General features: G+C 53.8%; 6 protein-coding genes across 6 annotated transcripts; 3 read left to right on the top strand and 3 right to left on the bottom strand.

The window, feature by feature from the left end:
* Positions 1-466: 466 nt before the first annotated feature.
* Positions 467-7,951, top strand: N0V96_009780 (uncharacterized protein; the record flags this gene model as incomplete). Its single annotated transcript, XM_053197832.2, has 1 exon — positions 467-7,951. The coding sequence occupies one exon, from the start codon at positions 467-469 to the stop codon at positions 7,949-7,951; it is 7,485 nt and encodes a 2,494-aa protein (XP_053044763.2).
* Positions 7,952-8,410: 459 nt separating this feature from the next.
* Positions 8,411-9,868, top strand: AM2 (Ochratoxinase; the record flags this gene model as incomplete). Its single annotated transcript, XM_053197831.2, has 1 exon — positions 8,411-9,868. The coding sequence occupies one exon, from the start codon at positions 8,411-8,413 to the stop codon at positions 9,866-9,868; it is 1,458 nt and encodes a 485-aa protein (XP_053044762.1).
* Positions 9,869-10,451: 583 nt separating this feature from the next.
* Positions 10,452-12,209, top strand: N0V96_009782 (uncharacterized protein; the record flags this gene model as incomplete). Its single annotated transcript, XM_053197830.2, has 1 exon — positions 10,452-12,209. The coding sequence occupies one exon, from the start codon at positions 10,452-10,454 to the stop codon at positions 12,207-12,209; it is 1,758 nt and encodes a 585-aa protein (XP_053044761.2).
* Positions 12,210-12,478: 269 nt separating this feature from the next.
* On the bottom strand, positions 12,479-12,901 carry N0V96_009783 (uncharacterized protein; the record flags this gene model as incomplete). The annotated part of the gene is made up of 2 exons (XM_053197829.2): positions 12,479-12,540; positions 12,634-12,901. The coding sequence occupies 2 exons, from the start codon at positions 12,899-12,901 to the stop codon at positions 12,479-12,481; spliced, it is 330 nt and encodes a 109-aa protein (XP_053044760.2).
* A 585-nt stretch (positions 12,902-13,486) lies between these two features.
* Positions 13,487-15,238, bottom strand: N0V96_009784 (uncharacterized protein; the record flags this gene model as incomplete). The annotated part of the gene is made up of 4 exons (XM_053197828.2): positions 13,487-13,879; positions 13,935-14,780; positions 14,852-14,929; positions 15,071-15,238. 4 exons carry the CDS (start codon positions 15,236-15,238, stop codon positions 13,487-13,489), a joined length of 1,485 nt encoding a protein of 494 aa, XP_053044759.1.
* Positions 15,239-18,911: 3,673 nt separating this feature from the next.
* N0V96_009785 (uncharacterized protein) lies at positions 18,912-20,573 on the bottom strand (the record flags this gene model as incomplete). Its single annotated transcript, XM_065758748.1, has 4 exons — positions 18,912-18,947; positions 19,005-19,936; positions 19,993-20,239; positions 20,304-20,573. 4 exons carry the CDS (start codon positions 20,571-20,573, stop codon positions 18,912-18,914), a joined length of 1,485 nt encoding a protein of 494 aa, XP_065612515.1.
* Positions 20,574-20,935: the final 362 nt, after the last annotated feature.

Here is a 20,935-nt window from a genome sequence, read left to right on the forward strand (position 1 = left end):
CTCAACCCGCTTCAACGTCGATGCGTTCTATCATCCAGACCCTGCACGTCTCGATAGTGTGAGTTATTGCCTCTCTTTCAACGTATCATGACAACATCTAATCGCTTTGGAAAACAGATGCGTGTCCAAAAAGCACACTTCATGAAAGAAGATCCCCGGGCCTTTGATGCTGCCTTTTTCAACATGTCGCCAGCAGAAGCATCCATCCTAGACCCCCAACAGCGTGGGCTCCTCGAGGGCACATATCACACATTTGAAAATGGTATGAGTCCATGGATATTCTTTATCAAGGCATGAAACGCTAATTGAGATTTTATGGAATCATATAGCTGGCTTAGCAATGGAGAGAGTTGCCGGCTCCCGTACCTCAGTTTTCTGCGCTTCTTTCGGCCGCGATAGTGATGCTATAGTGGCCCGAGATCCAGAATTCCAATCCCGGTACCAAGCAACGTCTTCAGGGTCGTCGATGTTGTCAAACCGCATCAGCCATTTCTTTGACCTCCGAGGCCCATCTTTGACGGTTGACACCGCATGCTCCAGCGGACTGTACGCCCTTCACCTGGCGTGTCAGAGCATACTTAACGGGGAGTCCGACATGAGTCTAGTCTGTGGCTCCAACACCTACCTCACTCCCGAGTGCATGAGTTTCCCCTTGAGCAACGCCGGGTTCCTATCTCCGGATGGCCGATCTTATAGCTTTGACCACAAAGCCAACGGGTACGCCCGTGGAGAAGGATACGCATTCGTTCTTCTCAAGCCGTTGTCCAAAGCTCTGGCGGACGGAGACACTATTCGATCGGTGATTCGTGCCACAGGCGCAAATCAAGACGGGCGGACGCCGAGTATCACCCAGCCCAGTGCTGCCGCTCAGGTAGAGCTCATTCGGAGAACGTATGCTGCTGGAGGACTGGACCTTTCCGAGACCGAGTACGTGGAAGCTCACGGGACCGGCACACCAGTCGGTGATCCAATCGAGGTTTCCGCGATTGGAGAGGTTTTCAGACCTCATAGATCTACCCCGCTCTGGATTGGGTCTGTGAAGAGCAACATTGGCCATCTCGAGGGTGCTAGTGGCCTGGCGGGGTTGCTCAAGACAGTCTTCTCACTCGAGAAAGCCATCATACCTCCCATTGCCGACTTTGAAAAGGTGAACCCAGCAATCGACGTCGATGCGCTGGGCGTTCAGTTTCCAACGTGCTCTACGGCTTGGCCTGCCACTCCTTCTGGGATCCGCCGGGCTTCAGTAAGCTCGTTCGGATATGGTGGATCTAATGCGCATGCCGTCCTGGATGATGCATACAACTATCTTCGGATTCGAGGCCTGACTGGAAACCACCTATCCGTGGCCAAGTCGAATAACTCTCACAAGCCACATGTTGCGAATAGAAACACCTCAGTTGGAACATTCGAAGATCAGGCCCCAGACTCCGGCTCCCCTGATTCCGTTTCAGATGTTTCTGATGATAGTGGTGTAATTATTGGCTATGAAGGCGAGGCTGAAAATAGCTCCATCTCGCTTCTGACGTTCTCGGCCGCCGATGAAGATGGTCCACGAAGACAGGCCTCGGCGTTGCAAGATCACATCGCGACCCAACAAAACTCGCAGAAGAGAGCACAGAGAGGTTTTTATGCCGACCTAGCCTACACACTCTCTCAGAAGAGCATCCTCAGCTGGCGAGCATTTGCAGTGGTCAAGTCGGAAGCGAACATCGGAATCAATCTCACAGAGATTCTCTCTCCCGTTACGTCGGTCTTGTCATCGAAGAGGCCAGAGCTCAATTTCGTCTTCACTGGTCAAGGAGCTCAGTATCCGCGCATGGGTCTCAAGCTTATGCGCTACGAAGTATTCCGGCAGAGTCTGATGGGCTGCGATGAGTATTTGCGGTCTCTTGGTTGCGAATGGTCCGTCTTAACAGAGCTTCGGAAGGCCCCGGCATCGTCCAGGATCCAAAAGCCTGAAATTTCACAGCCCCTTTGTACCGCTCTCCAGATTGCCACCGTCGACCTTCTCCGAACCTGGGATATCATCCCACAATCCGTATGTGGCCACTCATCGGGTGAGATCGCGGCAGCGTATTGTGCTGGAGCTCTTGATCGCCAGTCGAGCTGGAAGATTGCATACTTCCGAGGCTTATTGGCAGGTAGATTGGCATCTGATGGCTCTCGGAGCCAGACAACGATGATGTCTGTCGGCCTCGGCGAGGCAGCCGTACGCCCGTACCTCTCCAACGTGCTCTCAGTAGCCTGTGTCAACAGCCCAGTCAATGTGACGATTTCAGGGCCGACCAAAGAGATCCAGTTCCTGTTTGAGAGACTGGAGAAGGAAGAGATCTTTGTCAAAAGGCTTCCTGTTGATGTTGGATATCACTCTCCAGCTATGGAAGTCGTCGCAGCCCAGTATCAAGATCGAATCCGTGACATCGGTGCACCTACTGACGTCGCCGCCGAAAGTTTGCGCAAGGAGTCCTCGGTGTCTCTCTACACCTCAACTGAGGGAAACCTCATATCTTCCGAAGCTGTTACGAGCCCTTCGTACTGGGTAAGGAACCTTATCTCTCCGGTTCTATTCTCGAGTGCTCTCGAAGCCATGACTACATCGAAGCATGGGGAGCAACACTTCGTCGTAGAAATCGGTCCGCAGCCGGCTCTCCGACGACCTGTGCAAGACACCTTGATTCCTCACCTCGGCAACAAGGCTACTAAGAAGTGGCAGTATGTCAGCATCCTGAAGCCCAACGTCGATGATGATCAATCATTGATGGAGGCACTCGGCGGTCTCTGGGCGGCAGGCATCCCAATTTCTTTGTCCAAGCCAAACCAGGAGTCGACTCAAATATCGCGGAAACCGAAGATCTTGGTGGACCTTCCTTCATACCCCTTTAATCGGTCTCGGGAGTTCTGGGAGGAGAGCAGACTGAGTCGCAACTATGCAAAGCGTCCGTACCGTCGGCATGCTCTTCTAGGTATCCGAGACCGTGACTGGAATCCCGAGGAGGGAAGTTGGAGGCATTTGATCCGATCTCAAGAGAACCCCTGGATCCTGGATCATGCCTTGAACGGCTCACCGCTCTACCCCGGCTCGGGTATGCTTGTCATGGCCATCGAAGCCGCCCGTCAACTAGCCACACCAGTCGAAAGTCGTATCCGCGGCTATCAGCTAGACAACGTACGCTTTTTGAGAGCCATTGATGTCGACGACTCAGAGCGCGGCACAGAGGCAAAGATTGTGATGCGGCGCCGTCGACAGGTCACCAATACAAGTGGACAACAGCTCTGTTACGACTGGCGTGTCTTCGGGACCAATGGCGACGACTGGAACGAGTGTGCGTATGGAAGCATCAAAGTCGAACTCGAACCGGAGCAAGGCTTGGGACCCGAACAGGCCGCCGCTTCTGAGGCACGTCGATTCCGCTTTGAGACGTCTATCAAAGAGCAACTCCAGGCAGACGTTGACAAATGCCGTCTGGTCGTGCACCCCAGCCAATTGTACAAGAACATGTCCAAGCGATCCGGGTTTGATTACGGGCCGTACTTCCAGTTGTTGAAGAATATTTCCTACGACAGGGAAGGTCATGCTACGGCCACGCTGTCAGCGAGAGATTACACTTCAAGCATGCCGTATGCTGGGGAGGACCCGTGCGTGGTTCATCCGAGCACATTAGACGCAGTTTGTCACCTTCAGATGGTTGCCCTATCTCAAGGTGGATGGAACGCCGTCCCTACGATGATGTTCTCTCATCTGCGAAAGTTGTGGGTGTCGCAGAAGCTCTTCGTGGCGCCTGAGAACCCCCAGCTGCAAGCTGCAACTCAAGAGACTATGCGCGCTTTCCGAGAAGCTGAGTGCAGGACACTGGTCACCTTTGCCGATTCCAACGAGCCCGTCCTCGTCCTGGAAGGTCAGCGCGGCACCGCCATCACAAGTCTCAAGTCAGCCAACGCTGCTACTACCTCACAAGGAGATTCGGGCCAGAAGTTCTACAGTCTCGACTACAAACCCGACCTGTCCCTCCTGACTGTAGATGCCAAGAGTCGCTACTTCGCGGCTGCGTTCAAAGAGGATACCCGATGCCGCGCCCCTCCGAAAGAGCTCATCGACCGTGCCGATGCTATTGCTCTGCACTTCATTGAGGCGGCTCTGGAGCGAATTGACAAGGAAGATAAGCCGCTTCAATTTGATAATCACTTGGCCCGGTATGTCAAGTGGATGCGGCGTGTGCACCTGAGTCGGGATACGTGGACGCTGGAGTCTCGAGGTTTAAGTCACTTGCGTATCCAGGAGATCTTGGATGAAGCCGATGGCGAGCCTACACAGAGACTTACCAAGAAGGTTGGCGAGCATCTGCACAACATTCTCAAGGGAGAATCAAACGCGCTGCAGGTCATATTCGAGGGCAATTTGGCCAACGAATTCTACCACTCTGACATTTTTGCAACGAACAACAGCAAGATGGGAGCGTACATCAACGTCCTGGCCCACGCGAATCCAAAGCTTCGTGTATTAGAAGTCGGGGCTGGAACCGGGAGCTCGACCGGTCGGATTCTCCCTTACTTGGCTGCGCAAGGGATTGAAGGTGGTCCTCCAGAGGCTGTACGCTTCGGCGAATACTGCTACACAGACATCTCGGCCGGTTTCTTTGAAAAGGCGCGCGAGCGTTTCTCTTACGCGGCAAGCCACATGACGTTCAAGAAGTTAGATCTTGAGAAGAATCCTAACACACAAGGATTCGCCGAAGAAACTTATGATGTCGTCGTTGCAGGCAATGTGTTGCATGCCACGAGCGACTTGATCCAGACACTTCGGTATGTCAGAGGTCTCCTGCGGCCTGGTGGTGTGCTTGTACTGGGAGAGACGGTCAACCTGGACAATGTTCGTGATGGCCTCATCTTTGGCCTTTTGCCTGGCTGGTGGCTACGCGAAGGACAGTGGTGGTCTACCAACAAAGAGTACCAAGACCAAGGCCCTCTTCTGACGGAAGAACAATGGACCACGGTTCTCAAGGAAGCTGGGTTTCCCGGTATCCAAATGGCTTTCCGCGACCATGAACAGAAGCCACATCACCGAGTCTCCATCATTATCACTACCCGCCCGGAGAATGAGAGGCTTTCAAGCCAGCCGCCTAAAGTCGAGTCACCCTATAAGATCATTGTAGACCCTGCTTCTGCGATCCAAACTTCTGTAGCCGAGTCGCTCCGAAACAGTCTTGTGTTAGGCCCTCAGCCTAGTGGGGCTGACATACTCAGCATGGTGGACGTGTCATCAGGAGATATCAAGCTTACCCGGAACAACGTAGTCATCAGCCTGTTGGAGCTAGATGTTTCAGTTTTGTCATCAGTCACCGCAGAGGAGTTCGAAGCCATCAAGAAGATTTGCCTTGATACCAGATACACGCTATGGTTGACATACGGAGGAGCTCCCAAGGTCACCAATCCCGCGGCCGAGGTCGCCATCGGATTCGGTCGGAGTGTATGCTCAGAGAGAGGAGACCAAGGCTTTGTGACTTTGAACTTGTCCTCCCCACCTGAGGGACCTACGGCTGTCATCAGCGCCGTCGACAGTATCATGCGTGTTGTTGGAAGATTGCACAACGCCTCCTGCCCGGGTACCGAAAACGAGTCCGAGTTCTCGGAAAACAATGGCTTGATCTTCATCCCTCGCCTCATGCCTACTACTCATATGGATCAAGCCCTTTTGACTAAGCAGAGTGGCTACAGGCTCAAGTCATTCACATTCAACGGAGATGGTCCGAGGCCGCATATCAGTATCACTATCGAAACCCCTGGGCTTCTTGACACCATCTTTTACGCAGAGAACTCCGAGGCGGGTAAGGAGCTCCAGGCAGGCGACGTTGAGATCGAAGTCAAGGCGACCAGTATGAACTTCAAGGATGTCATGATCGCTCTGGGGCAGATTCCCGGGCGAAGCTTTGGGTTTGATGGCGCCGGAGTGGTCTCTAAAGTCTCGCGAGAGAGTAAACTTCGCCCGGGCGACTCCGTGCTGTTCTGCAGCTCGACCGGAGGAGGCTTCGGAACATTTGTGCGCTGCCCTGAACTGCAAACAGAGAAGCTTCCTGTAGGCATGTCTTTCCAAGTGGCTGCAGCGATTCCGGCTGTGTGGTCCACAGTGGTGTATTCTCTCGACCACATTGCACGTCTCGGCCGTGGTGAGACTGTCCTCATCCACGCAGCTGCAGGGGGTGTCGGACAGGCAGCTGTGCAACTCGCTCAGTTGCGGGGCGCCAAAATCTTTGCAACCGTGGGAAGCCAGGCAAAGCGTGAGCTTGTCAAGCAGCTCTTTGGGCTTTCAGAGGATCAAGTATTCAACAGCCGTGATGAAACTTTTGCTCAAGATGTGCTTCACGCCACGGGAGGTCGAGGTGTGGATGTGGTGCTCAACTCACTAGGCGGCGAGCTCCTTCGTCAGTCCTGGGAATGTATCGCACCCTTTGGCCGCTTCATTGACATTGGCAAAGCGGACATCATCGCTAACAATACTCTTCCGATGGGTCCATTCAACCGAAATGTGACATTCTCTGCAGTTGATCTAGTCGTGGTTCATGAAGAGGCAAAGCCCCTTATGAAGAAGATCCTGCAGGACGTTACGAGGTTGTTCGAGGAGAATCCCCACCTCCACGAGCCCAAGCCCCTTCACATATTCTCGCCTTCCAAGCTCGAGGACGCAATGCGTTTCCTCCAGGGCGGCAAGAATACCGGCAAAGTCATCATCGACTACGCTTCCGCGACCGATACAGTTGAGTACCGACCTTCGCAGCTTCAGCACGGGTACAACTTCGAGGCGAACGCTACGTACGTCATTAGCGGTGGTTTGGGTGGACTTGGTCGTGAGATCGCACGGTGGATGGTCTCGCGCGGGGCTCGGAATTTGCTTCTTCTCTCCTCACGCGGTGCCGCAGGAAGGCCAGACGCTCTCAAGCTTATTGAAGAACTCGAGGCCACTCATGGAGTCACAGTGCTCGCGCCGGCATGTAACATTGTCGACCGGAGAGCAGTTGAGGATACCCTCCTGAAGGCATCGCGAGAGCTTCCACCGATCAAGGGCTGCATACAGGCCGCCATGGTTCTCCGCGATGACATGCTTGTCAAGATGTCTCATTCGATGTTCCATGAGACTCTCGGTCCTAAGCGCGCCGGATCATGGAATCTGCACCAGCTCCTACCCGACGACATGGACTTTTTTGTCTTGCTCTCATCATTCTGCGGCATCATGGGCAATCGCGGTCAGAGCAATTATGCAGCTGGAAACGCATTCGAAGATGCTCTCGCGCGCCATCGAGTGGCACAGGGCCTCAAGGGCGTCTCAGTCGACTTGGTACTCGTCGCCGAGGCGGGTTGGGCCAATGTCAACTATGAGTCTGTGACACAGAGCCTCCGCGCCGGTCATGACAATCTCACACAGGCACAGCTGATGGAGTTGCTTGACCTGCTCTGCGACCCAGGCTACGACTGCGCAAAGCCTGGGGCAGCCCAGGTCGTCAACATGGTGGATAGCGCGGCGGACCTGGCGCGCATGACACGGCAAGGTCTCTTGGATTGGATGCAGAAACCCATGTTCAATAATCTTCTCCGTATGGGCGAGACCGAGGATAGTGGCACTGGCCGTGGAACTGGTGGAGGCAGTGGTGATGGAAGCGACGACGTCAATCGCCTAGCTCTGGTGAAGGCAGCGCCTGACCTATCGACTGCCAGCGAGATCGTGACGCAGGGTCTCGTCCAAAAGCTGGCCAAGTCCCTGTCTGTGCCGATTGAGACCCTTGATGTTGGAAAACCAGCGTACGTTGTGGGTGTTGATTCCTTGATTGCGGTCGAGGTTCGGTACTGGTTCATGAAGCAGCTCCTTGTCGAGGTGCCCGTGTTTGAAATTCTCAAGAACCAGAGTATCATAGATTTGTGTCAGCAGGTGGCTTCCAAGGTCTTGCAAAGCAGCTCGAAGTAGACATGTGTGTTTCGAGATAGTTGAATGGGGTGAGAGTAATGGCTGCCGACTCAATTCAATCTCATACCTCTTCCGATAATCTTAATTGACATGTACTCACCTCAATCATCTTTCTTAGTGAACGTGGAAAGAGAATTCAACACACTTTCTGAGTCGCAACGCTGGCTCCTCACAGCCAGTTTGGCAGTAGCCAACTTGAGATCCTGGATATACGGCCAATTCTGAGAGCTTCCCGTTCTCAATGAGGATTGGTCAAAGACGGCAAAGTAAGACGACGATGTGACCTTCCTAATTAGGTGCTGGGGACCACTGGGATACTCATGGTCCTACTACGCCGCGAAGGATCACCAGTCGCCTCATAAAAGACAGGTTTGATCTCATGTTGCGACTGAGACTTAAGACGCCAATTGACTAAAGCTCAATCGAAACTTGCGACAGAACTCAATTGACATAGCCAATATGACACGACGTCTCATCGAACGACCAGCCCAGATCTATTCTGCGTCTTTGGGTGGCTCATTCAGGCCAACCTACGCCGACGCGGTTTCCGAACTGCCTGTTAGCATCTCCAAGAAAACAACTCTCACTATCATCACAACCTCCCTTCTCATCCCTGGCGACGGCGAACCCATCAAAGATGCCGCTCTCGTCATATCATCAAAGCTGATCGCCTGGGTCGGCCCGCAATCGGCAATCCCTAGAGAGTACACCGAATCTCCTCACAAGTCCTACTCCACCCCATACCTGATGCCCGGTCTCTGGGACTGTCACGCTCACTTTGGCGGAGAGCCCCCCGACGCAGGATCCAGCGGCGATCCGTACCAGGTCTTCATCACTGAACACCCCGCTGCATCCGGCGCCCGTCTCACGCGAATGTGTTGGCTGGCTCTACAGAGGGGATACACATCCCTCCGCGATGTGGCAGGCATGGGCTGCGAGATCTCCCGCGCCATCGAGGACGGCACAATCGTGGGACCCAATGTCTACAGCTCCGGCGCGTGCATCAGCCAGCTGGCTGGCCACGGTGACATCTTCTCTCTCCCGGCTGGAGATGTGCTGCTGAACCTAGGTGTGTCGCAAGTCACTGCAGGACACTTTGGCACTGCGACAAGCATGATTGTGGATGGTGTTGATGAGTGTCGCCGTGCCGTCCGGTTGCAGATTCGGCGGGGGGCAAAGTGCATCAAGGTCATGGCTTCCGGCGGCGTGATGTCTCGTGACGATAACCCGCTTTACGCGCAGTTCAGTCCCGCGGAACTCGAGACCATTGTGGAAGAGGCAAACAGGCAGAATCGCGTGGTCGCGGCGCACGTTCATGGTAAACCCGGCATCATGGCCGCCATCAAGGCTGGCGTCACAACATTGGAACATGTCTCCTTTGCCGACCGCGAGTGTATCGACCTGATCAAGGAAAAGGGCATCATCTATATCGCCACGCGCCTCGTGATGGACTTGCTACTCGGCACCGGAGGGAAAGGAATTCCTCCTACAGCTTGGGAAAAGGTGAAGCTGTGTGCCACGAACCACTTGGTCGCATACAAGATGGCCATCGAGGCTGGTATCCCGATTGCTTTAGGAACAGATACAGGACCCGGGTTCAACATGGCGATGGAATTGGAGGCTGCCGTGAAGGCTGGGATGAGCAACTTAGAGGCCATCAAAGCGGCGACCGCGAATGGACCACTCAGCGTCGGTGGGCAAGCGCCCAAGACAGGACAGCTGAAGGCTGGATATGAAGCAGATGTTCTTGGTTTGTTGGAGAACCCGGTGGAAGACGTCAGGGTGCTGCAAAAGATTGAGAATGTCGCATGGGTCTGGAAAGGAGGTTCTCTCTTCAAGGGGCCTGGTGTTGGACCCTGGGGCGAGGATCCCAGTCCCCTTGACGAATGGTCTGCTGCTACGTACATTCGTTCATAGTGCCCCGATAATGCCTTCTTTAGCTTTCTCATGATCTCCGTTCTTTTGCTCCATCGTGAAGGTGGCAGACTCTTGGTTGCGTGTGCTGATGTGTATACTAATTATTTCGAAATTTCCTCACAAAGACGGGTTGGTCTTGGTCGAGTTCACCGTCAGTTTCCTCATGGCTGACTTTGGTTGAAACCCGCGGAGGAACCCTCCAGAAGATTTCCAGCATTGTACGAGTTGTTGAGTTGTGATATGGTCTTTGATCTTCCCAGCCTGTAACCCAAGCAGCTTTCAGGCCGAACCTGAGCCTCTGATAACGACGAATATCCACGTCTAAAGACCCCCAAAACTTTGACATCGAGACAAAGGCATCACCAGCTTCAGCTTGTCGCTCATCTCATACAGGGCTGTTCCCGAAGCCATGATCCAATGCGATACCTCCCCCAAGAGGGTGCACTAATGCCGAGTTTAAAGGGCCTCATCTTCGCCCATCTGGGTAATATCGTCTTCTTCCTCATCTCAACCCCATCCAAGATTCTCACTTTCACTCTCACCAAAGAATCGCTCATCCAGAATTCAAAGTTCCTCGTCCAGCATGTCCACACAAAGAGAGGATACTCAAGGAGGCCTCGACATCTATCCCGCGAGCTACTTCATGCCTATCCGCCGCGGCGGCAAACGCCCGATCAAAGTCGTAGGCTACACACTCAGAGCGCTCGCCGAAACCTGCCGCAACGAAGAGAGATACAATGCCGCCCGCGAAGCTCTCATGAGCATCATTCACGTCCTTGAGGAAGAAATCGAGATGCTCGGAGTCGAGTCGTCTACCAGAAGACCATCTGAGCAGAGATACCTCAACGGCTTGGAGGATGCCTTGTCTACCGTCATTGGCGTTCTCAACTATTGCATCGTCAAGCCGGCATCTTCCTCTTCCCCGAAAGCTCATGTAGAGACGTCGCAACAGCTTCATCGCCCTTCGCGTCCCCCCGGGGCGAAGACTCTCGCAGAGGTGTACGCTAGCCGCCCGCTTCTAAGTCTGGAAAGCCTAGGACAGACCTCCGATGATGTCAAAGGCAAGGGACCGATGACACCCGATAAAATCGACATCCGCCAGGTAGAAAGTGCCGCTCGCTGGCTGGACTTCATCGTCGGCGAGGAGTATCGTATCCCACCGAGAAACTCACCCCATGGCATCTCCTCGACCGAAAGCGACGGCTCGGGCATCAGCACCCCCTCGACTACAAGCAGCGGCTCCTCGGCCCAGAACGTCCTGTCGTTCCCCTCCAGCCAGGATACCGAGAGATTCGTCCACGCCGAAGAGAACCAACTGACCCCTGATGCTTTGGAACTCATCCGCGGTATCGACACCATCCAGATCCTGTTCCAGTACGAGCGACAATGCCGTATCTCGGAGCGCAGAATCGCGGCGGAGCTGATCAAGTCGAACGTCCTCCGCCGGGCCATCTTCAAGGACCGCATCGGCCGCATGCCCAACTTCGAATACGCAAACTGCAAAGGCAAGGAGGATGCTGAGGATGGCATCAATGATCCGTTCTTTGGTCAGACGATGTATGAGAAGGCTGTGGGACAGGTGAAGGCTCTCTTCCGGCGCTGGGGTGCTACAGCCTGGCATGATGACACCGAGACGGAGGCGGATACGGAGACAGATATCGATAGTGACCTTAAGGAAGCAAGCCCGCAAGCTGTCGGAGAGCATACTGGCTCGACTAGTGAGAGTCTCATGGAAGAGGGCGACTATCTCGAGCCCAGCCTCGCATGCCTCAACCCGTATTCGGATCTCTCAGTTCCAACGGTGCCGAACCCTTCGTACCAGCTTAAATACCAGGGAACAGAAGCTTGTGTGCCAAAACTACACGTCCCCGTTTACCAGGGCTTGTTCATGACATCGCCGGACTTGACGCCGAAATGTGGAAGCTCAGATGATACATCCAACCCTCTTTCGTCCTCCGAATACCGTCCGCTGCCCAGTCAATCGGATCTTATTGTAGAAGCAAACAGCCCCGAGGACGTCTGGGATCTACTCTCATCTTCCCAAGACTCGCTGCCGATAGTTGAACAGATGCCCGCTTCCAGGGAACGAGAACGCCTCGAGCACCGCAAGTCGCCCTTCCTTCAATATTATGGCTTGCACTTCCCAAAGACTAATCTCGGAGAAGCCAGTCATGGGGCACCACTCGCGGCCTCGCGCACGAGTACGCATGGTTCCCAGGGAACGTCAGCAGAGCCAGATTGTCCTGCAAGTCCCGCAGGTCCTTCGCCTCCTTTCGAACCCTGGACTGTCGTGTGTCAATGCAAGGGATGTCAGGACCGGGCTTCTCGCGATCAGGTTTGAACAATATCATGTTAATTTTGGGGGGGGTATCAAATTTCGTATGCATTTGGACTAGGTTGTTGGATGCTACTTTGGTTTCTAGACTTTGGGGGGTTGTTAGTCGAATGTTTCTCCTTTTTCTTTTCAAGAATGCGATAGACTGATTACTCACGAAGCATGGCCATGACTGCTCCCTCTGCACCAATCCTCCTTTTTACCGTGAAGTGCCCCTCAACGCCATACCGGGCTTCCGCATCCCTCAACCTTGCCTCCGTATCTTCACCCAGCGTTTATGCAATGGTCTCCGTCTCCATATCTCCCTCCTCGGGCTTCTCGGCAGTCTCTTCAACATCTGTACCAAGAAAAGTCAGCTTCAGTCGTTCCTTACTTCCTTCGTCTCATTCCGCCCCAAAACCGTGTCCACAGAAGCACGGAGAGCACTCACCCTGCATGACAACCTCCCCCTCAGCCTCCATCTTCCTCCTCATCGCATGGGCAATCTTCTTCTCCATCTTCTTGGCCTTCTTCTTGCTCATGGGGGCGTTGGGTCCGCTGGTGGCCATCAAGCCGGGTCTCGCGCCGCGCATGGTATCCGTCCTCGCAATCTTGTGCTTGTTCGCCTCGGACTTCTTGCGGCGGGCAATCTTGGCGCCGAGGGCCTTGTTGGCCAGGCGGTTCTTGGAGGGACCGTTGGGGTTCTTGACGGACGGCATGGTGGCGGTGGTGTTTGGTGTCGTCAAAAGCGTTGGCTTATTCGACGTAGGGAGAGAGGAGGGACGGTGTCGAAGACGGAATGGCAAAACTGAGCAGCGGATGAAATGCGATTGACTGTCGCTCTGGGATTTTTTTAGCGGGGCACGAGGCGGGTTGCCCGCAGGTTCGGGGTCCAGGCCCGCCCCGCTTGCCCCTCGCCGACCCCACGCGCCTCACCGAGGTCGGTGTGCATCAAGGTGAAGCTTGACCTGGACATACCTTAGTACATAGAAACGGATCTGTAGCAGCATGCCGCTCGGCCATTTGGCAGGCCATGGAAGATTACATCAGGATACACTAAACGGCTTGTTGATGCATTACGGTATTTCTATCTGCCATATCTACTCAGTAAACTGTATATCGTGGTAGATCCGAGCAAATCAAGGTTCAAGATGTCAAACTGCAAATCGAGATTCTTGTCCTATTGAGACGCTTTCCTGCCCATGAAATGTGCTGCAACCTGGATCCAAACGCCGAACCTGAAATGCGATATGCCCTTCCTATCTATTCAACCAACGCCAATGAAGACTCCTCTTTTACATTCATCATCGCGCCACTCTGTCGCTATTCTTGCCAATGGTACTAGGACTGCTAGGGCTTCCCTCGTCATCCGCATCGTCCTTCAGGCCTTTGCGGGCCTCATCGTCGTCGTCGTCGCTCATCAGGCCCTCGAGCTCGAATTCCTCAGCATCGCGCACTTGACGAGTTTCGCCGGGGCGGCCGTTGGCCAGGGGCACGCCGTTTGCCAGGTTGACCTTGCCTTCTGTGTTGGTGTTACGATCGAAGAGGTGGATAAGCATCATGGTGAAGAGGAAGAGCAGAAATGCGAAGGAGTAGAGGATAAGGATATACGACACGTGGTCGAGGCCAGAGTTGGCGACAAGCTCCATCTGCTCCTCAGTGGCACCCATGAAGAGGAAACCAGAAGCGTACAAAAGCTAGGAGACATTAGAGGGTATTTAAACACAGAGTTTTTGGGTGACAATGACTTACGAAGACAGGGATGAATTGCCAGCTGTTGGTTTGGCGTCCATCAGCAGAGACACCAACGCCATCCTTGACAACGAAGGCAACCTCAATGACACGGGTAATGCCCACACCCATCAAGGTCTTGCCAAACATGCTGTGGGTCATGGCGCTGATGGGAAGGTCTTGGGGATGCGCAGACATGGCCCATCCAGTGACACCAATGACGAAGCCCGGAATGAAGTTGCGTTTGGGGTTTCCGTCGCGGTCCCGACTGAGCCAGATACCAACAAGACCAGCACACCACCAAATAATACCCATGGTTGTGTGTTGCCAGTCGTTCCTGACCCATTCCGTGCCCCATCGATGCTCGGTAAAGGTGTTCACGCAGCCCCATGCCGCAATAACAATGCTGTCAAAGAATTCCTGGGATCGGCCACTGCGTCGCACCCACAGCTGTCCAACAAGGAGAAGCAGGGTCAAGATGATTCCGTAAGCAATGAAAGCGCTACCCATGATGAAATGCGCCAAACACTGGCCGAGGTGGTCGCCCTGGCAGAAACCCAGCGAGGTAATGCCACCAAACAAGAATTGTGTCCAAGCCAAAACTGGTGAAGCCTTGCCCAAGATGCTGTGGGCAGGCTTGATGAAGCGGCGGATGCGACCGTTGATACCCTTCTCGAGATGCAGCCTGAGGTAGATACCCAAGCCGACCTGAGAGGCCATGATGATCATAAGCCAGTTGGCGAAGGAGGCATGGACATTATGGGCAACGAATTGTCTTCCTCCATGCATGTGGCCGAGGAAATATCCAACGATGGCGAGAGCGGAGCCGAGGACTTGAGTCGGAACATGCCAGCGGTTCTTGGTCATCTAAAGGGAGGTAATTGTTAGCAACTCTTGGGAAGTCCAAAAGTTGAAGACCGGGTAGAGTCGACACTTACTCCCAAGACCATACCGACGGGGAAGATGACCCCGAAGGCCAGCATCATGATGAAGATGTGAATCCATAGTATTGTGTCCTGCAATTGTCGTCAGTTAGCATTTCTGTCCTTTTTGTTTCTCGTGTTTCTCGGAGGTGTTTCAAGAGGTCGGGTGGTTTTTCTTGAAGGCAGTCTGCCAGCAGTACTGTCGTTCAGTGAGAGGTGGTGATGGTCGCTTACGATGGGTTCCTGCGAGACGGTCTCGCCCTCTTGGATGTGGCTGACGCCGTGTTCGTGACCGAGAGCCATGGGGAGCGATGTGAGGATGTATGCAGCAGCAGCGAGTTTCTTGAAGGAGGAGAAAGACTTGAGCGGCAACGAGGCCGTAAAAGAGTCGAGCCGCGCCATGACGGGCGTTTCGAAATAGCAGAAGCGTCCCCTGTGCTGCTGGGCCTGGAGTGCTGGGCTTGTCGGGGCGCGCTGGAGCCAGACGTGTCACAGACTTGAGCCTGCTGGAGTGTTTGGAGCGGGGCGGGCTTGAGGATGTCGCAATGCAATTGGCGAGGTTCGGACGAAGCGTCGAGGATGGTGAGGTAAGGTAAGGTAAGCAACAATAGGGACCGGATGAGACGAGACGGGTGGGCGGTAAGGTACGCTGTAGAGCAAGCGAATGCCTACGGTGGAGTTGTAGCGTAGCGGTACTGGTGCAATGAGGCGCGTGGGGACGGTCGCGGGAAGGGGTCTGAGGGTTTCGATCGGTCGGTCGGTCGGTTAGGCCAAGGCTTGAAAGGTCGGTCGTTGTCGTAACCTTGGGTTAGGACAAGGTAAGGTTGGTGTGGGAGGGAGGGAGGGAGAAGCTATCTTGGGACGGCGACGGGACCCTTGGACGCAGGCAGTCCTCCTCTCCTAAGGTGGTGTTTGTCGGACGGAGAGGTTTTTGGTGGCGATATGTCGTGCAAATAGAGATATGTAGGATGCAAAAGAGAGAATTGCGAAAGAAGAATGAGGCTCACGGCTGGGCTTGAAAGAAAAGGAGAGACAAGCGCCAAATTGGAAAAGACCCGGTCGTCGTGTCCATTAGATTGTGGCTTCGCTGATGGACCGGACACTGACAGAGCCGACCTGGACGGCCTACCTTACCTTACCTTGCGCATACCAACGTATTTCGTACCTGCGAATACATGGAGACGAGCCGGAGGCTTCGGTAACGCCCATATTGCAGAGTGGGGTCTATTGTTAAGGTATCTTTACACACATATCTGGTAGAGGTGTACTTTGCCGGGGAATCCGTCACCCAAACTGCCCGCCCGTAGTGATGGGAGTGGAAGGGGCAACATTGACCAGTCCAGAGGCCTGGGCAGATTACGCGGGGATGATGCAAAGTACTCTGTCGTGTTAATTTGTACGGCGTTCTACATTCTATTTCTCACTGTCCAATTGAGCAGTTGTTGACTGCCTTACAGGTACCTGCCATCTGTTGCTGTTGCAGTTGCTGTTGCTGTTGCTGTTGCTGTTGCAGTTGCAGTGCTTGTGACTTGTCCGCTCCTTCTCTGCGACTCTGGGAATCTGCAGATGGGACCCGGAAGTGCAGGTGGCAGCAGCTCCCTCCTGCCCTGCACGTTCCCCATCCCATCCAGGTCCTTCCCATTCGTCAGCCAAGTACGTATTGCACTTTCCCATCGAGGCATAACAGCAATGAGCGCATTTCCATTGGCCGAGACAGGCATTTACCCCCTCTCTTCAGTGGACCCTCTCAGAAATGCCCAGCAAAGAAAAAAGTTATTCGCCCATTTTTTTTCTTTCTCCGTCGCCGACTTTCCGTTCCAGGTTCGCCGGTTCGCCCGCAACGGCACAACGGGCATCAGTCAGCACAATTCACCCGCACTGCACTCATGCTCATCTTCACACCTCAGAAGTACTGCGTACGGTACCCCCTCATCTTAGTCAATGACTTACTCAGTCGCCAATGTACCTGTCACGATGCTGTAGTCAGAAACGTCTCAAGACTCGCGATCAAGACTCAAGATAACCATAAAGAAACTCACCAGAGGACAGAGTTGCCAATTTGACAGAAGACCTCCCAAGAACACTGCCCCAATGCCAAATGTCCTCTTCTCCCCCTGCCAAGCTATCATTCTGAACCCGGCCCGCCTAGCAACCTCGGCCATGCCACGCTCAAGAGCTAAGATGCTGCAAAAATGCCCGTCAAGTCACTGTCACTCTCATCTCGGTCTCTCCCTTCCAAGTCCAGGCTTGTTCACCCCCTAAGCAATATGCATCGTGGCCCAAGCAAGCCAAGCTTTCCATTTCTTTTACCGCTTGCCAATGCTTGAGCTGATGTCAAATTTGAGCTTGGCCGGGAGCTGCCTCTCCTCGCTGCAGCCTACGACGATGTATCCGCCTTATGGATACGTGAGTGTGAGGCCTCTGAATGTCTCAATACGATGTATCATGTCATGTATTTGTATAGTACAAGTGGGCTTACACAAGTGGCATGCATAATCGACTATGTATGGCATAGCGCATCAATGTGAAGCCATCATCATCCTCACTCACTCAATGAGAAATTTCATCACATATTACCGTGCTACCCCAATAACTTCACACCCATAAAGTCCACCATCTGTTGTCCCTGGTCTAGGACAAAAAAAGGGTTCGAGCGGTTCGCGTGAGCATAGGTATGTGCGTGTGCGTCAACCACTTGGGATTGAAATGACACGAACCCTTCTCAGAAAAGCCTCTCGGGAACCTATTTACACGGCTGCCAAAGGGCTTGCTGGACATGCCATCAATGCCGTCTCATCTCTGGCCTCCAGGTACTCCCCAAAGGTTTACCAGAGCTATGAGTACGAGTGCAAACTCAAACCAATGATGCTCGGTTGCCAGTTCTCATCTCTGATGTAGGTTAGCATGGCAAAAGGGTTTGGTAGTGTTCGCTGCCGCTTCGTCGGCAGAATACGTAACCTCCCGAAGACCGCGTCAGCACTCCAGCCCATGATTCTCGGTCAGAATATCAACTGATCTTGGTCAAGGACGGTCGACTTGGCTATTCCATCCCATGTGAGCATCCTCGGTAGTTTACAGCAGCTGGCCCAAGGCCATGTGGTGCAAAATTTGCTCCCCATGCGTCGGGTCGGGGACAAGGAGTTCATTGCCAGTCAAAGCTCTCTCCTCAATCCTATCATTGCTTTCGAAAACGTCACGAGTCTATGAGGAATCATTTTATATCTAAAGTTCACCGCCGTCGAGTCTTCGAAAAAGAGGTCACAATCACTCACTGGTGCTATGTAACAACTCGTTATTAGTGTACTCTTCCTTCCTGGGCGCCACATATGATCTAGTGAGGTAATTGATAACTCGAGATGGCTATTTGCTCTCTCAGAATCTTTTGGTGTGAAAGATCATGTTCTCAATGCTTGAGGCCGCCTTTTGACTCCCATGTTCCAACCACCATTCCCATAAAGCAACATGTCACTCGTGGAAAGTTGCCGGTGCCGGGTCCCATCCACAATTGAAGCTTAACATGTGCAGGCAGAACCATGTAAATGCTTCCACCCAGCCACATGATGACAGGAATACTAATCCTTGGAACCGTAGGGCTTACACACATCCCAAAGCTCCAATGCACGACGCCGGCGCCGAGACCTAGACGGAGTAGCCCGAGCCACCGGAACCCTCGCCGGCCAACCACGCATCGCCAACGGCGCCTAGCGCCGCCGTCTCCCACGTTTCTTCACGAATCCCGCAGCCGCCAACCATGCACCTCTCGTCTGTCTGCCGTCGCATGCCTCGGCTCTTGCGTTGATCACTGGAACGATTACTATTCCTCTACTACTCCTCACAGGATGGCGCAATATCACCCACTTACTTAAACACCACGGAATGCTGCACCTATTCACATTCAGACTTCATTCCAGAGCTCCCGCTCGGTATTATTCATTGGCACACGCCTCGCTACACGGATAGTATATTCTCATGACGCTGGGCACTTTGTCCCTCGGATTCCTCAAAATCCCGCTTGAGATACTCATAATCTCTTTCATTAATCATAAAGCACGCTGATCCACCCATAGATAATCCTTTAGTAGGTGTAACGGAAGCCAGGCTGAGCACCCTCCTGCACATTCGGGTTAGCAGTCGCTCCTGATTCGAGAGTCTCGTGGAAAGCACTTACATCATCAGCCTCAAGCTCCTTCTCACCCCTGTCGGCCTTCTTGTTCTTGAAGTAGGCGTCCACAGTCAACAAGCTGACCAAAATGCACGTCAACAAGCTGCACGCGATGCAGGCGTACATGCCCGGGCGGTAGTGAGGCTTATCCTGCTCACGGAAGAGCAAGCTGCCTGCAATACCCCCGATACCACCAAACGAGACCAGAGTCGCACTGCAGAAAGCTCGCTTCCACTGACCGCGGATGTTGTTCGCCTGGTAGGCCATCACAGCGGGGACGTTGGAGTTGGCACCGGCAGTGGTCAGGAAAACACCAAAGTAGCGTACAGCCGCGCTGGAGTGGAAACCCATGATGGGAAGACCGACAATGCAGAAGAGCATGTTGATGAGAATGACGGGGCCACGGAACTTCATCCTGTCACCCAACCATGCGGTCGCGAACATGACGATACCGGCAAAGGCGTACGGAGGCGCAACGAGGCACTGCGCGGCACCAACGCTGAAGCCCATGTTGACCTGCAGAATGATGGGCAAGAAGTATGCAAGCGCGTATGAGACGGTGGTGGTGTTGAAGAAGATCATGGCGTAGGCCCAAATTCTCCAGTCTGCGCCGGCACCGAGGAATCTCTTCAGGTTGAAGGCGGGGATGTGGGCGTCACCACGGTCACGGTTCACGCGTGAAACGATCCAGGCGCGCTCACGCTCGCCGAGGAAACTCCAGTCCTTGCGCTTCTTGGAGTCGGGGAAGTCGACGAGAAGCCAGTAGCCTGCAAGGCCGAGCACGCAGGTGAGGGCACCTTCGATAATGAAGATCCAGCGCCATCCAGTCAGACCCTGTTGGCCGTTGAGCTGCATCAGACCGAAAGCGAGAATACCAGAGAAGGCGGAGGCGACGCAGCCGAGTAGGTAAAAGACGGAGTACCGCTTTCCGACCTCATCTGTTCATGGTCAGAAGTCTGGCCGTGGAGGCATCGTGAGCTGGGGGGAAACTTACATCTGGTGTACCATGTGCTGAGAAGGTAGACACAGCTGGGGAAGAAACCGGCTTCGAGAACACCCAGCAGAATTCTGCATGCATACAAGTGTGTGTACTTAGCCGAGAAACCCATACCGATCATCACAGCACCCCACAAGAGGGTGAGTCCACCAAGGTGAAGACGAGGTCCAATCTTGCGAACAATGATGGTCGAGGGCGGCTGGAAAATGATGTACGGAATGAAGAAGAGGAGGGAAGCAATGCTCTGTTGAAGTGAATGATCAGCTTTCCACCCTCATTGTCACATACAATCGTCGAATTCAACTCACGTATCGGTTGTCGAGATAGAGACCCAATTCCTTGGTCATGCCGGCAATAGCGGCCGCGGACAAGTTGGTACGATCCATCAATGACACGCAGTACATGGCGCCGACAGTGACGACGAGTCTTCGGTCGACACGGCGGATGATCTTGCGCTGCTCCTCAGTAGTGAAGCCATGGTCAATGTCGATATCGTGAGAGTCGTTGATGGAGCTGGTCCTGATGTGGTCACTGTGCTCGAAGCCTGCCTTCTCGGGATCGGAGACGGGACGATCCATGTTGGGCGATTGTGTCGTATATCGAGACTCGCTGTGAATAAGTCGTCGAAGAGGTGAATGACGAGGGATTGGTCGTCGAAGGCGCGCAAATGCTGCAGGTTGTGCGTCACTTATTGAGTTTGACCAAGAGAGGGGGTAAGCCGAGGGGAAGAGGTCTGGGCCTTTCTAATCAACGTCGACGCAGGACTGAGGAATGCCGTTCGAATAAGGATGTGGAACAAACAACCCAAAGTTGAGAGGGGAATCTCTGGAGGTTATCTACTCAAGAAACACAAAGATCCTGAGAGTAGCATCGGATGACACGACGATTCGATAACGATACGCACACAGCCTTTTTGTATCCGTTCGGGTCCAGCCCCAGT

This window comes from Colletotrichum fioriniae, assembly GCF_027942845.1.
Source record: "Colletotrichum fioriniae strain IMI 355084 chromosome Unknown scaffold_13, whole genome shotgun sequence".
Taxonomy (NCBI): domain Eukaryota; kingdom Fungi; phylum Ascomycota; class Sordariomycetes; order Glomerellales; family Glomerellaceae; genus Colletotrichum; species Colletotrichum fioriniae.